Source organism: Euphorbia lathyris, chromosome 2, assembly GCF_963576675.1.
Source record: "Euphorbia lathyris chromosome 2, ddEupLath1.1, whole genome shotgun sequence".
Classification (NCBI taxonomy): Eukaryota; Viridiplantae; Streptophyta; class Magnoliopsida; order Malpighiales; family Euphorbiaceae; genus Euphorbia; species Euphorbia lathyris.
Window position 1 is genome coordinate 47,653,036 of NC_088911.1, and position 17,179 is coordinate 47,670,214.

General features: G+C 36.1%; 1 protein-coding gene across 2 annotated transcripts; it reads left to right on the top strand.

The window, feature by feature from the left end:
• Window positions 1–2,286: 2,286 nt before the first annotated feature.
• LOC136218083 (uncharacterized) lies at window positions 2,287–7,827 on the top strand. Of its 2 annotated transcripts, XM_066004828.1 has the most exons (5): window positions 2,287–3,137; window positions 3,256–3,443; window positions 7,003–7,026; window positions 7,082–7,153; window positions 7,235–7,827. In XM_066004828.1, the coding sequence occupies exons 1-5, from the start codon at window positions 2,453–2,455 to the stop codon at window positions 7,622–7,624; spliced, it is 1,359 nt and encodes a 452-aa protein (XP_065860900.1). In that variant the 5' UTR covers window positions 2,287–2,452; the 3' UTR covers window positions 7,625–7,827. The 2 variants fall into 2 exon arrangements, with proteins under 2 accessions (XP_065860900.1, XP_065860902.1); XM_066004830.1 differs by lacking the exon at window positions 7,003–7,026 and having other exon boundaries at window positions 7,079–7,153.
• The last annotated feature ends 9,352 nt before the right edge of the window (window positions 7,828–17,179 follow it).

Genomic DNA, 17,179 nt, shown 5'->3' on the forward strand with positions numbered 1-17,179 from the left:
TTAATTTTCAAGAATTAATACTTTGTTGCAGGGGAGTAGATGAGGGTGTGCAAGGAGCGCTTCCGCATAGGGCCTCAAAATTTATAAGGGTCCAAAAATTTAAGACATGCTTAGTCAAACATAGATATTAGCTTAAATTAAAAAATAATAATAACATAATGTAATAAGATTTATTTACGCTTTTTCATTACATTAAGTGCGCATGTGATTTAGATATTCAACCATTCAAAATTTACAACCTTAATATAAAATTTTATTAATTATTAAAAGTTTTAAAAAAAATTAGCATAGGGGCCCCTAAAAGTTTAAGACGGCACTGCTTTGTTGTCTGCTTGCTTCTCTCATGACTGATGAGAGGAAACTTGATTTTACATATATAAAAGAAAACTCGATTTTACATATACAAAAGCAAGAAGAATAATAATTTGTTAACTTTAGGTTATTATTATATGACTTGAATTGTAGTAAATAATATATTGGTTTTACTATTTACTATTTATTATTTATAAAATAGTATTAAATTTAGATATGAAAAAAAGTACACAATGTGCCTATGACCTCCAAAATGCTGGAGATGGCCCTGGTCGATATTGACGATCGTCTTCCAGGATACAACAGATTACGCAAGAAAACTTAAACCGTGTGTAGGCTCGTTATCATCGGAGTAGGAAAACAAGAACACTATGAACAGACAGAAAGCAGGAAAAATTCCAGAGAATATCTTTTCAACAGTCAAGACTCTAGTCACTGAATTTGACAATTCCATTCTATGTAAATAGAACTCAAATGATATGTCTTTTCACGAACGAACACAACTGTTCACATACGAATACGACTGTTCATGTACGAACACGACTATTCATGAAATGAGGTGTTTGTTGGTATATAAATTAATATATAATTTTATTCAAAATTTTCCTATATATATATATATATATATATATAGAGAGAGAGAGAGAGAGAGAGAGAACAAGGCTGACCTTGGACATGGGACTGGAGTGCGGTCGCCCAGGGCCATGGTAAAAAAGGGTCAATATTTTAATATAGTTATAATACTCCTCTAGGCTTAAAAGATGATAAAATAATATGATATTTTAGGCCTAGAATGGGTCTAAATTTACATTTTAAATTTTTAAGTATTATTTTTTTGATCGCTTATTCATGATTGTCGAGCTATTTTGCGATCCAACTCTTCTTTTACAGTGTCTTTTATTCCTCGTTTAGCGAATAAGGTTGCACATTTGGTAGCTAGGCAGACCTGTTCCAATGCTAGCGATTTTTTGTCAACTGTAGTGTCGAAATGGCTGTCAAACGTTATTGTTGAGGATGTCAATCCCACTTTTATATGAATATCCTATTTCAGGTTTAAAAAAAAGTATTATTCATTCTTATTAAAAGACTCTTATCTCTTATTTCGGCCAGGGTCCATAAAATGTTAAGACCGGTCTTGATATAGAACATTGAATTATGTTTTTCTTTTTGCAGTCTTCAATTTTTTTTTAATTCTTTACTTTAGTTTTTATCGCATCCTTTTTCCATTGATATGAACAAGGTATGTGAATGTGAGAGCAAATGATTAGAAGCACCCGGTTCTCCATGTCAAATGGAGAACCTTCCATACATATTTTACCACGTGTAACATGGACCCACATATATTATAAGAGGTCCCACTATTTTAATTATTATGTGGGGTCGCAATACACATGTCCAAATGTGAATTAGGGGTTCTCCGAATGACATGAAAGATCCGGTGCTTAATTTAAAGAACTCGAATGTGAGACACAATCGTACTTACTCTATATCACACGACCTTTACTCCAACTGTAGTCAATTTTCAATTTAACATTGAATATGGATAGAAAAGTGAGTCCTATATCAAAACAATGATATATCCTCTATATAGTTGTATTTGTGACTTTTCAATTTCAAATTTTCTTTTGTGTTTTATCTTTTCATCTAATTCATAATTCAATTAATTAACATATTTTTCATTTTCTGGAAAAAAACATACTAGTATTACTTTCTATTTTTTAGCCAATATTAAAGAAAGAAATCGTATATGGATAAATACACAAGGTAATCATTCCCGTACGTGCTAGAGATTTTTGCCAAGCGTGGACAAGACAATCCATTGTTCCGGGTCCCATATGAATACATGCATACATACATACAATTATCATCCTTTTACAATACAATGGGTTCGGGTCAAAACCAGGATGACCCGATTTCCAAAATCCAAAATCCATGCAATTAATAAATAATTAATCCTCTTCAAAATCCCTTTTAAACTCTCTTTATTTCTCGCTCTCGCTGTGTCTCACTCACTAAAATCTCGCTTCGCCGCTTCCTCTCCCCTCCAAAGCCCCCTCAAAACCCTCGCCACCGTCACCTCCACCGTCGATCCGGTGGTAATTTCTGTTTATCAGAAAAAACCACCTGTATTCCTTTAGAAATGGCGGCCTCTTCTTCCTCAGAATTGACAGACGGACCTGTCCTTAACTTCATCAACAAGCGTCTGCGTGCTCTCCGTAAGAAGCACAACCGAATCATCCAAATGGAGGAGGCCATCTCCCAAGGTAAGCCTATCAACAAAGAACAAGAGGACGTCCTGCGTTCTAAACCCTCCGTTTGCGCCGCAATCGACGAGCTCGAGAAGCTTCGACAGCCTCTCTCTGTTGCTGTCTCCGAAGAAGTTGCTCTTGGTATTCAGCGTCATCAACAACAATCTTCTATCTCTGGTAATGCCATTGATACCAAGGACGATAGCCAAGAAACCAATTGCGAGTCCGGTGAAGATACTGGTAGCGAAATTGGTACTGCGGTTGAGGATCTGTTGAATTTGTTGTATTTTGGGTCCTTGTTTGATATCAAGTGCCAGAACGACTTCACTGCTACCATGTTGACTCGGACTCACGAGAGAGGTTGCTGCTTGACTTACGATTATGTGACTGATGATGCTACGGATCTGCTTGGGGAGAGGGATTTGGATTTCATTTCCATGCTTGGTGGTTTGCTCATTTCGCGCCCTGTAGATTCTAGCTTATCTCATAAGAATGCCTTGCAACGTTGCGTTGAGCATGCCAAGTTGTGGCTTGCTAACTCCGAAAAGCCAATTGAGCCCAATGCTAGCATTACCTGTAAGCAGTTGATTTCTTTACCTACTTATTTTCTTATCTATTTTTTTTTTCAGAAAAAAAGATACAATTTTTACACTTATGTCGTCTAATTGGCCTTTTGAATTTGTTTATATTGCAGACGCGGGCCTTAGGGACAGGCTGAACAAGATTATGGCTTCTGATTACTTCATTACGTCTCCTGAGATGAAAGCTCCAGTGGATGTGGCAGCCGCTGCTGGAAATTATGGGTCTTTCCAGGTTCCTGTTCAGACAGTTCCTATTTCAGTACCAGTTCAGGTGGAAGGCTCATCTGAACAGTACCAGGAGGTGCATCTTCATTACCTTGTAAAATTATATCAAAGATGTGATTTGTTTGCTTCATTATCCACTATGCCATTAGCAATTGCTTATTATGCCTTCTTTTTCCTGTGCATTTTATTATGATTTGGGTATTATTATTTTTGTTTGGTTATCTATATTTGTGTCACATCTTATGGCATTTGTCTTGAGTTTAGTTACTGTTGCACATATGCCTTTCTTGGTTTGTGTCTTTAAGGTTCTGCTCTCAATAGTTTGCATATTTCTGCACCTTTTTGTGCCTCACTGAAGAGTTTTGTGTTGTTTCTGTTTATTATTATTATTATTTAAAAAAGGCCGTGTTATCTCTTATTCCGTGCATCATCAAAAACTGTGATTTGATGGCCATGTGTCATTTGCATCCCCCTGTTGAACAAATACCATTTGAAGTTGCATTGGAAGAATGTAAGAATTTGGTTCTGAACTCAACTTAATTATTGTTAAGGTGACAGCATGCCTCACAGTTTGCCCTTTGAGGCTGAAAACCAATTAGTTTCAGTTTGAAGGAATACTATTGATGAGGCATGTATGCTTTACTTTGACAAACATATCTCTTGCCAGCCGTAATTGGAACTGAGGATTTTCGGCATTTTTATATAGGAATGGGAGAATTGATTGGTATATATATCTAGAGATCGTTTCACATATTTGGAGCAAAAGGGGTTCTTTTTGAAAAATCTTTCTTTTTTCTACATGTTCCATGGGGAAAGTTGATCGGTGTTCATGGTATCAAATTTTCTTGAATTTAGCTTCTTGTTCTAATGTTTTTCACTTATTTCCGGAGATTGATAAATTAATTATATATACCATTTACAAAGAGAAGGTGTGTATACATTCTGAATATAGTCCTCTTTACACAACAATGTACATTGATATCTAAGAATCACCAGTAGGAGTTTCCAAACTTCCATTTTATTAGTTGTGACTTGTCGATCTGGGTAAATCCAGCTATAATATTGTTGGATAATTGCTGCAAGCCTATTTACTACAGTTCGGGGTCAATCTGCTTAAATATTAGCATGAATTGGAATTTAGCATGACAATAACACATCAATCACTTTTTTGAAACGAGTTGAAGGTGCATTGTTCTGAAGTGATTAGGATAATGGTTAGCTTCCGCACTTGTCAATGGTGATGCATTTATTTAATATCACATCCTCATATATCAATCTGCTGTTGAGATCTTTGATCAATAAATTTGGTTGTGCTCTGTGTGCTCGCTTGCTTGTTTTTTTTTTCCTTTTTTTGAGGAAGGCGCTTGCCCTTCAGTTATGCATCACTTGGTAAATAGATTAGGTCTTGGTTGCATGTTGGGCTTCAAATTCATTTGCCTGGTTTGGTTCTTTATGCCAGTGGTTTCACGTTCCCTTTGTGTGTGCTCTTGGTAAAAAAAAGTATTCAGTTATGCATCACTTGGTAAATAGATTAGCAATGTTATGAGGTAGCAGTGGTTGTTAGGTACAATGATGTAGATTAAACTTTCTATGCACTTCCAAATCGTTCCTATTTATCCTAGTTTTAAGTTCATCTCTTTGAAAAACTTTGATTTGTATGTATCTTATGTCAGAATTTGAATTTGGAGATATTTACTCGTCTTGGTTGCATGTTGGGCTTCAAATTCATTTGCCTGGTTTGGTTCTTTATGCCAGTGGTTTCACGTTCCCTTTGTGTGTGCTCTTGGTAAAAAAAAGTATTGAGTTAACCTTCAGAATACCTGTGGTTTTACTGCTTAGACCTTTTTATACGGCAAAATTAAAATCATAAGTTTGAACTAATCTTATCAGTTAGAAAATTAGGTGACTTCTCCCCTTTTAGATTATGTAAGCTAAAGAGCCGCCGCTATATTACTAATACTATGTATAGCATCATCTGGCTGCCTGACATCTCTTCTCAAGTTGGCTTGTTTTTTGTTACGCTATGTTAGTTTGAGGGGTTTGGAACCTTTCAAGTTCATAATGGACATAAGAATTTTCATTAGATAAATTGCAACTATAATTCTAAATGAATGATTTAGATTTAATTCTAAATTTTAGGAATTAGATATGCATTAATAATTAAATCCTACTAATCATTTTGAATTGAATGTTTGAGATATGCTACTGACTTTTTTATGTCCAATGGGATTTTGTTTCAATTTCAGGAGTTGTCTGTTACCATTATTAGCACCTTCTTGAAATTTGAGCATACCAACAAAAATTTGTTGAATATCAACTTTACTATGTGATATGGTCATATGGAATTAACTTGCATCATGTTTTTGCAGTTTCCTCCTTTATGCTTCTAAATTCCTACAGTAAAAACAGAATTTATCTTAATCTACTGTTATTACTGGGTTCACCTTTTCAAAGTTTCCGTGGTTCTGTTGCAGACACTGACTTTGGTTTCTTCTTCTTCCCACTTATGTATCCTGTAAATCTTCATATCATCGTATGCCTCCTGATTTATGTGTACCTGTGTGTTCTAACTTATGTGGCACATGCACGAATATTATCAAAATTTAAGTGTAAATATTTCATGTTGCACACAATGGAGCAGCTGTGGCGTACCCTTTATTTTTCTAATTTTGTAGTGTCTTTCTTTGGTTCCTCCTTTTATCTATTTATTTTCATAATTTTATATTATAATTGACTAAATAAACTATTTCCTATCCATACACCTTTTCCCTACTGTATGCTAAAACTATCAAGGTTCCAACCTTAGTCCGTCATCATGGCTGCTATCTGTTGATGCTCTAATGCTCCTTTGTCAAGTGTATATCTTCAATGTTTTCACTTGCCCCATTGACAGATAATGTGATTGCTTGGTAGCTGTAACATTAGAAATGTTTTTCCCCCTATGCTCTGATTATATTGCAAAAGCATAACCTTATATTAATTGAGATGACCTCAGGACTATTTAACCAAAGCTGACTGGTAATAAATAGTAAGCCTATGCCACCACATCTCTAGCACGTAATCTCTCCATGGTTAGCTATGCCAATTTGTCACTGTATATGTTTCAAGCACTTGCCACTACCATCTCATCTTATAAATTTGAACATGAACATGGAAGCATGTGCTATTAGAAGAAAAAATGTATTTCTTTCTTGGTATAAAGTAATATGCATACCCCATCACAGCTGTTAATCACTAGTTTTAGTAGAACACGTCATTCTTTTGTTGTACTTTGGGTTGTTGGAGTGGTTGGTGCTTCTCTCCTCAAAGAGAAGAAATTTTAAATGGGTTTTAGGGATTACGAATTGGGTTTTGCTGGTTATGTGAAGAAGAGAGGGAGAGTTTACTATTGAACCCTATAATGTTTTTCTATGATATGAATTGTTAAGGTTATAGATTTGGTTGAGTTGAACTTCTTCTGAAAAAAGAATTAGAATCTTTTTTTTTGTGGTTTTACTGTAGAAAACCTTACTTTTTATGATGTTAGATTTCACACACGCACAGAAGGCAAACATATTTTTGAAATCCAGATGCATTTATAGTTCTTTCCTGATTATATATGAACTATTACAGTTTGTTTTTTTATTACATTGTAGAATGTTGATGTTTGGATTTACTTAAAAGATTTAGGTCCCTCAAGATGTTTCTAAATTCTGCCTCTTTTCACTGTAGAATGAAGAGACAACAAATGACCAAGGACATGAAACTGGTGATGGTCAGTCCAGTCCAGCTGAAGAATTTGAAAAGGTGCTTATACTTGAGGTATCATAAATTCATAATGTTTTCCCTTGTGTGGATTGAACTTATGCCTTGGTTTCTCTTTCCCAGGATGAAGTGGAGGCTGAAATTCCTGTAGAAGAGGCCTCAGGTGAACAGGAACAGGTGAAACCTTTAGAAGCGGAACATAATCATAAAGAGGAAGACCACAAGGAGCAGCAGTATGCTCGAAGGAACTTTCAAAACCAAAGAGGCATCCGTGGTGGTGGTCGGAGAGGTTATTCAAACGGCCGAGGTGGTAGAAGTGGTGGTAGAGGAGGTGGTTACCAAAATGGTCGCAGCCAATATCATGAGCAGTCTGGGAACAACTATTATCCGAGGAATTACTACAACAATCGGGGAAGGGGTGGCAGAGGCGGTGGACACCCTTATAACAATCATGGTCATGGTTCAGAAGTTCAGGGCAGTCATGGGCCAGCTGATGTTGGGGTGGCTTCATGATGTGAGTAATCATAGGTCCTTCAACTAATTTAGAGGTGGGTGGTGACATTGTTTTTTGCTTTTTTCGCATGAAACTGGTGATGAATGTGGGTTACTCTTGATCTCAATTGATGAATGTAACCATCCAAGACACTCCTTTTTCTCTGTAGTCAGTGAAATATTTTATTTTATTGAAGAGTGCACTAGTTTAAATTTGTTGGGAATTGAAGTTAGTAGTAACAAATTAATATGTTCTTATATTCCTTCTCAGGCCGAGGGTCATTAGGAATAATATTATAAAAATGTGAGGTCGTAGTTAAGTCCTGTATCATAACCATAGGTATTGGAATATGCATTATGCACGGCGGAAGTAGCATTTCCTGCAGATTTTGGATCTTATTTTTGTAGGTACCACAGGACTGCTTTATCGGTTAGTTCTTTATCTTTCACCAGACAAGATCTTTTGTATTCTTTACATGATTACTCTTCTACCAATCCAATTAAGGAATGAATTCATGGATTGGTTATAAATAACCAATCCAATCCATAAAAACTCTATAAAATTGAATTGGATTGGTTTTGGTTTGGATTGGTTATTAACCATCAATCCATAAATTAATTTCACCAAACATATTACATATTATTTTAATCAGGTTAAGTAATTTAATTTATTTATTTTCAATCAATATTAAATCTGATTTTTGAATATCTTCAATTTTAATTTTATTATATTTAATTTTTCATATTTTTTTCTTCCTAATCTTGTAAATTTTGCTCCTGGAACGTTTACTTTTTTTCTTATAAATTAATGTAAAGTATTCTTGTAAAGTGATTCAAATTAAATATCAATAATTGTGTTTAAATATCAAATTAGATATTTAATTAATCTATTAATTACCATAAAATTAAATATCCTGTTAATTAAATACGAAAAGCATCAAATATTTCAATAGCTAAATATCTAATCATTCACTAATTAAATATCAGGTAAATTACACTCATGGCCACTGAACTTTACTTATTTTTACGGTATAACTTTAGAGTTGTTTAGAATGATATTTATTATGAAACCACACTTTTTATTTCAAAATCGTCATTTAAATAGCTTTCTCTCTCCTAACCAAACAACGTTTAAATAGTCTCAAAACGAAATTTTTGAAGAATTAAAGTTTATTAGATTATTATTAATCCTTTGAATTTTTTATTTTGAGGTATTGATTGAAGTTTAATGGCCATAATGTAAAAAAAAAAATGTAAAGTTGAGTGACTTTTATGTTATGTTTTAAAGTTTAGGGGCCACATTGTGAAAATGAGCAAAGTTAAGTGGCCTAGGGGTGTGCATCGGTGCGGTTTAAACCGTATACCGAACCAAACCGATTGAATTCGGTTTTTCAGTTTGGTTTTTTTAACAATTCGGTTCGGTATCGATTTTAATTTTAAATCTATTTTGGTATTCGGTTCGGTTCGGTTTGACAAAAAGTGTAAAAAAACCAAACCGCACCGAATTACATATATTTTACATTCTTTTATAGGTTTGTTCGGTTTAAACCGAACTGAACCGTATATCTTGGTTCGGTTTTAATTCGGTTTTACCTATTATTCGGTTCGATATCGGTGTGAATTATTTTGATCATTTCGGTATTCGGTTTTTTTGATTCGGTTCAATTCGGTTTTATACCGATACACACCCCTAAAGTGGCCATAGGTGTAATTTACCCATTAAACATCGAGTAACTAAATAAATACAAAATAAAAAATTATTTTGAATTCCATGACTTTACGTAGTATTGTTTTGGTCCTTTTAGTTTGAGCTTACCTTGATCCGTAATTGTTAGAAAAAAAAGTTTTGGATGCATTTTAAAAATATTGGGTTTTTTTTAGTTTGGATTGGTTAATTAACCGGTACTATCCAATATAATAAATAAACCAATAAACTAGATATTTGAGTGTTGGATTGGGTTGGATTGGATCCTTGGATTGGCCCCTAACTCTTCTCATGTTTGCTTCTCTTTTTAATTTTTGAATTTAATTAAATTACCTATCTAAATTTGAATTTTGGATGATGCAGTATATTCTCATTTGGTCTTTTTTTTTTATTAATATAGATTGGGTGGATATTGATTACAATTGAACGTTAAAATTAAAGCAATAGTTATCAAAGTTTATTTTAACAACGATAACTTCATATGCCTAGGGCCCACCTAATGGTCTATACTATTAAAGCCCACCTATTTAGTGCTAAAAGCCAGGTCTGGCCCACACGAGAAGACCAAGTTGGACCACCATGAGAGACACGACTTCAAGATGAAGAGAGCTAAACAAAGAACATACTCTATAAATACTTCTAACTTGATCGTCGGAGTTACACAGGATCGTTCTTATCATTATTTGGTGTCATGGTTGTGGACTGACTAGCACTACAAGTCTTTCATTTCATCTGAAGCAATTAAAAACACAACTCTCAAAATGGTAGAAATCAAGAAATGTTGAAGACAGATGCTGAAGATGAATCCATGGACCCTATGGCCAAGCTGATGAATGCTTCGCTCTCCCTGGGATTTTCAAGTTACGTAAGCTTGTAATAGAAACTCAAAAAGTGATGCAAGAAGACAATAGAAGTCGATGGAAATTTTATGAACCAATAAACCTATGACAACTGAAGGTGATGACGTCCCCCTTTCGGGAGGACCACTCCCAAGCAAGCATGTTGCCGCTGACACTCACTTAGAAGTTAAGTTTTAGAGGTTCTTGGATTGAAAAGTATTGGATGGGGCTATTGGAGAAAGGTTACATCTAATAGAACTTCCCTAATCTAGCACATCATAGAGGTAAGCTTTCTCAAGAATTGGAGAACTCCTCAGATGCTAATCTACATGGGCATCGAGGATCCGAACTAGTACTATGATATGTTCATGATCATGATCCACCTTTACTTTAAAAAAAAGACCATGTTATATGCAAGGTCTTTCCCACCATGCTGGTTACGGTATCCCAGGAATAATACAAGGGTTTGGAGCCTGAATAAATTGTTTTAAGCTTTTTAATCGGATCGTAGAAATTCCTTTATTTGGTATTTTGTATCTCACATTCATCCTTTATTGTAAATATGTAATTTGTCTATACAAAAATAAATCTTGTGGTTTGAGTCATTTTTAAATATAAACTACGTGGTTTAAAAGTTTGTAAACTAGTACCTTGTGGTCAATTTCGTTAGTAAAAGCAGTCTAAACTGACTAACGATGTTAAAAAAAATTCAAAATTCAAATGGTAAAGAGCTATTTTTATCTTTATATTTATTTATTTTATAAAATTAACTCTTTTATTATCTAACTATCACAAACAAACCCCAAAACAAAAACAAAATATCAAATTCACCATCTCATCATTCTCTCATATCTCTTTTTAATTTATTTTTTATTCTCTCTCTAAATACACACACACTCTCTCTCTATTTTCTCTCTCTAAACACACTCTCCCTCTCTAAAAATATAATTTATTTGATACCGTTTATGTTAGTGATCTGAGATTACTTTAACACTGTTAGTCAGTTTGGAATGTCTTTGCTAATGGAATGAACCACAAGATACCATTTTACAAACTTTTAACACGTAGTTTATGTTTGAAAATGACTCAAATCACAAAGTTTATTTCTGTACTTTTCCTTATTTTCTATTTTCGTTGTATTATATGTCCCTGATAACTCGGGGAAAAATCCTTGATCGGAGCACTTCCCTGTGAGGCGCCGTTGGGATCGGCCGGGGACACTCCGATGCCAAAGTCAGTAAGGAAGATCAAGAGAGCAAACTGAATTGACAAAGGGTAAGTAAAAGTGTACCTTGATAGCCTAGGGGTGTAGGCTATATATAGCTAGGAAGTCGTAACCTTCAGCAACTAGAAGGTCTCCATTAATGCTCCATTAATGGCGGTTACTGGTTACCTTTAAGCTGGCGGTTACTGGTTACCTTTAACCTGGCGGTTAGCTAATTGATAGCTCATTAATGGTCTTTATGGCCGAGTCAGCGGTTAGCCGTTACTATGATGAATCAGGTGAAAGAGGAGATTCGCCTCATAGGTTCGCCAGCGGATCTCACTGAGCTGAACCGTGGAGATCCGCCATCCGGTTCTTCTTGCGGCGTTCTCAAGGTGAATATCCCTTTTGGTCCTTGGGATAATATTCTGTCAGTAAGATGAATATCCCTTTTCGTATTCTTTGATCCGTCAAGGCGTATGTACGCTCTCCTTGAGAGCTATGGCGGGTCTCCGCTACTCGCTCTCATCGGGCGTATCTCGCCATGGTCCACGTGGCGTGGTATAATGCTAGAGACTCCTTCCTTTTCCTCATTATTTGCATATTCTCCCATGCATTAATTATCATTAATTCCACATTAATCATGTATAAATATCTCTTTTAGAAGGAATAATGGTTTGCCATTATTTCTATTAATTTTCCCTTATTCCTTATTCAAGAATAATTTGGGTTGTTATCAGAAGCCCCCCCTAAAGGTATAAAAAGCTCTTTAGGGCTGTCTAAATGGTGTTTTATTTTTCTATCTTGGAGGAAAGTGGACCCGCCCTAGATGGGGGATCATATATGGAAATGATGCGCCTTTTGGGGCTTCCTTATGCGGGATCTTATGAACAAGATCCGCCCTATGTGGGATCATATATGGATATGATGCACTTTTAGGGGCTTTTGCTTCCTTGTGGATAGGTGGCCAACCGTATCCATTGTTATCCTCTAGGGGCTTCTTGAGAGTTATATTTCCTTTAGAAAGGGAATAACCCGCCCTTTATGGGACCATTTGTTCCTATGACATAGGATTATGATTCGCCTTTAGGGACTTATTTTCTTCAGTTCTGCCATATTGAGGAGAATGACCCGCCCTTAGGGATCAGTAAGAATGATCAGCCATTTAGGGACTTTTGTGCATTTTGTGGAGGCGAGACTTTGTTATTTCTATGATGAAGACGTGAATTCATTACTTTGATGAAGACGAGGCTTCATTGTTTGGATAAAGACGAGACTTCATTAATTGGATGAAGACGAGGCTTCATTGATTGGATGAAGACGAGGCTTCATGAATTGGATGAAGACGAGGCTTCATTGATTGGATGAAGACGAGGCTTCATGAATTGGATGAAGACGAGGCTTCATGAATTGAATGAAGACGAGGCTTCATTAATTTGATGAAGACGAGGCTTCATTGTTTGGAGATGAAGACGAGGCTTCATTACTTGGAGATGAAGACGAGGCTTCATTACTTGGAGATGAAGACGAGGCTTCATTACTTGGATGAAGACGAGGCTTCATTGATTGGATAAAGACGAGGCTTCATGAATTGGATGAAGACGAGGCTTCATTAATTTGATGAAGACGAGGCTTCATTACTTGGATGAAGACGAGGCTTCATTACTTGGAGATGAAGACGAGGCTTCATTATTTGGAGATGAAGAGGAGGCTTCATTATTTGGAGATGAAGACGAGGCTTCATTACTTGGATGAAGACGAGGCTTTATTATTTGGAGATGAAGACGAGGCTTCATTGATTGGATGAAGATGAGGCTTCATGAATTGGATGAAGACGAGGCTTCATGAATTGAATGAAGACGAGGCTTCATGAATTGAATGAAGACGAGGCTTCATGAATTGAATGAAGACGAGGCTTCATTAATTTGATGAAGATGAGGCTTCATTGTTTGGAGATGAAGACGAGGCTTCATTACTTGGAGATGAAGACGAGGCTTCATTACTTGGATGAAGACGAGGCTTCATTATTTGGAGATGAAGACGAGGCTTCATTACTTGGATGAAGACGAGGCTTCATTACTTGGAGATGAAGACGAGGCTTCATTACTTGGATGAACCCTTTGCTTTCCAGAACTATTTTTACTAATGCATTATATCTTTTAGCAAGTAATTTTCTAGAATCTGGTTTAGGATTTCTCCGATTGTTTAGGGTAGGTGGCCAGCCGTACCCCAATGTGTGAACCTTTGTGAAGGTTTAGAAGCTGTTCTATTCCTTCTAGAGGAAGTAAAGCTGCCTAGGGGATCAACTTGCTACCTATCTTTAAGGTGAAGCGATCCGCCCGTAGGACTTGTGAACCCTTCTTTAGGAAGGGAGTGAGAGAGTGTAAAGTCCTTGCGTCCAAGGAATGTTTTAACTCTTTCTCGAATGGTGATCATCTAAAGATGGATCCGCCCATGAGAGTGTTCTCCTATCTTTGAGGAGAAAGTTGAGGGTGTAATGATCTCATGTTTGAGATGATTTTAACCCGCTTTTGATGGTGGTCAATCCTTTTCCTGTCTTTGAGGAGAGAGTTGAGCTCATTTGAAAGCTCCTGAGGATCTGTGCTTCTTATCTTTGTGGAAAGGGGATCCGCCCGTGATGGGATCAATTGTCCTATCTTTGAGGTAATTGATCCGTCTGTGGAACTTTTCATTCGCCAGCCACTGGGCGTATATCAGCACTAAAAGCTAGGCAAATGAATATAAGAAGTATGGCGAGAAAGAATAAATTATAAAATATAGGATACTATAACAGTTTAATGCAGATATAAGAATATGTAAAAATATTGATTTTTAGGCCCATGGTTCCGTCTTTTCTGAGCAACTAGAACCGCATCCTCAATGATGTTTAACTTATGAGTAATCACATCTGGGCTTACTCCTGTGGGGATCTCATTCTCCTATGTAAATACGCTTTCAGACTCAATGAGAACTTTTTTAACATCCTCTTTGATCTCAAGTTTTAATCCTTTGGCGATCCGCACCCGCTTTCCATCAGCAATAAGGAGCGTTTCTGTGTCGCCCAAAGCTGTAGTGACAAGTTAATATTTCTCACCTTCGTCCTCTTTGGATTGTGGGCGGATTGATAGTGACGCCGAGTATAAGTCTCTTTAGCCACCTTTTGGTTCCCGCTAATCATTACTCCTCCTTTGCTGGTGAGAATGTACATTGTCAGACGACGGATGGAAATTAGGCATGCAACCTCTGGCCCTTGGTCTGGATAGTGTGACCCGTCACTCCAATGATGTCAACAATGGTTGTTTCTATTTGGATCAGATCAACCTTTAGTTTGGCGAATGCACCTATGGTGATGACATTGCAAGAACTGCCCGTGTCTACCATTACTCGCTTCATTTCATCTCTCATCCTTCAATTGTCAACGCATCTGTATGTGGAGAGATTACTGGACCTGTTTCTGCAAAAGGAGCAATGGAGGGATGTTTTATCCAGAGCGGATATTTTTGCTTTTTCCACGGGTGGCTGATACACTGGTCCATCTGCTATGACATTAATGACACTTTTGAATTTATTTTTGGGATCTGTCTTCTGCTTGTCATCTTGTTATTTGTTATTCTGGACAAAGCTATCTAGTTTGCAAGCTCCCAGCAAGCTTCAGTGTGGTGGCCAACCAATGTGGTGGCCAACCTGTAGTACACTTTGGCGTTTCTTCCAACGGTTACATGCTCCCCTCCTTTGGGTTCGGGATATGTAATGTCCCGCTTATATTGAATCTTTTCTTTTATATTGTGGCAAGTTGGAAGCTTTAAACATTCTGTCCGCTTCGTACCCCAGGATCCGTGCTGTGAATGGCGAATTCATGTTAACTTGATGGCGTACCTTTCTGCATTGTTCTCTTGTCTATATAGAGCGGCATGCACTCGCCTTTCAATCTCATCATTCGTGTGTTCAATGTTGAATCATGATGGTGAAGCTGGTTCTTGATCTTGATCTCGATCATGTTGAGGTTATGCTTGGAGATATGGTTTAACGCGGATGGATGTTGTCACAACCGTGGGAGCCATTTTATCTAGCTTCTGATATCTTGTCTCTGCATCCTTCAACATTTTGCTAACATAATAGATGGAGAACTGCTGACCTTCTTCTTCTTGAATAACCACGGTGCACATAGCTTTATCCATGACAGATTGATACAAATGCAGGTCTCCCCTTCAGATTGGTCTGCTCATCAATGGTGGTTCTGCTAGGAATTGTTTTATACCTTGATATGCTTGTTGACAATCTTTCTAGTACGATGATCCGCCCGTTCAACCTCTGGATCTTTCTCACCCATAGTGGGGCTTTCATTTAGGCGCTCTTTTCACCTTTTTCCTCGCATGGCTTTTATTTAGGCGCTCTTTTCACCTTTTTCCTCGCATGGCTTTTATTTTATCTGGATTTGCTCTAACTCCTTTTTGGCCAATGACATAGTCAAGGAATTTTTCTGAAGTGGCTCTGCATATACACTTCTTTGGATTGAGCTTTATTTTTCACATCAGTGTTTGCACTGGTTGTAGTATTAGCAACTCCCTTGTACCTGTGGGTTAGCGCTGAAAGAACTCCAGAAGTGGGGCATACTCTGTCCATTATTAAAGGATTGTGGTAAGTCATAAAAACTATATTCACTTACCTTGGGGATCAATGGCTTGATCCATGGAACATACTTCATAGCAAAAGAATGTTTGCATTTGCCTTGTTGGCAAATATCATGTATGATGCAATTCTCTTTATGGAATTTTTAGTTCATCTTGGAATCAACTTAATAATTCCTTCACGTTGGTCCCTGACTCTAGAATGAACTTAGTCAAAGGATAATACCGAGTAAATATTATATGTCAAACAAATTCATAATAGAATTTTAATCGCGCTTGTTTTAATAATAATATCACGTATAACTGTCATAACCATAAAGATTGCCACTGCACATGAATATCATAATGAATTCTTAATAAATAACCATAATGAGAATGGTTTAAGAATAATGTCCTTTTGTATTTCAATGCGCATTAATATCCAAGATAGCATATTTATTTTAAACGTCATAAAAGTTATGACATTCTATATTGGGTAAGATATCTTACATAGTTGCTATTTACTTGCAATTAATATTGTGCATCCATACATTAATGGCATTCAGAGATCATTAAAGGCTCATTTGAATGAGGTGTAATTAAAGAAAGGTAAGTGATGATTTAATAATATAGTTATATATAAAATTACTCTTGTATCATTTCATTTGTACGAATAAAATAAAAGAGTAAGGGTAATTTTAGAAGAAAAATACATGTACCATGATTCTCCTCTAATTTGGAGTGTAAGGAAAATTACTCAAAATCCACTCTCACCTACCTTCACATACAATCCTCCAATCTTTAAGGAATTCTCATGTATATCCTAAGAATTTTGCATAAATTAATGTTCTGATCCGAAACCGACACTTGCACTATTTTGTAGTTAGCTCAGGACATGAAAGTTTTGTTTATCCAATTTGGTAATTCATCAGCCCATAATGACCTTAATAGTTAGGGACAATTACAAGATAATTACAAATAGACTCAATATTTTCAAGTCTCTTGTGTTGGTAACATAAATTCTAACAATGTCAAATAAACAGTTTTTTATATGAATAGACACATCCTTGTAAAAAAGGGAATGAAATAACTGTTTGACAAAACAATATTCAAAAATATGAATTTTTGATATTAAAAGTACTATATAGGAGAAAAGCCATATATAGATGGTGAATTGTACAAGGAAAAACCAAATATGATTTTTTTATAATTTCTTCTAAT

Bases quoted from the DNA above. Each gene is read 5' to 3' on its own strand.
- LOC136218083 (XM_066004828.1), top strand. From the start codon at position 2,453: ATGGCGGCCTCTTCTTCCTCAGAATTGACAGACGGACCTGTCCTTAAC. The intron at 3,444-7,002 runs GTGCATCTTCAT...ATTACATTGTAG, and splicing joins CATCTGAACAGTACCAGGAG to AATGTTGATGTTTGGATTTA. The intron at 7,027-7,081 runs AAAGATTTAGGT...TCACTGTAGAAT, and splicing joins TTGATGTTTGGATTTACTTA to GAAGAGACAACAAATGACCA.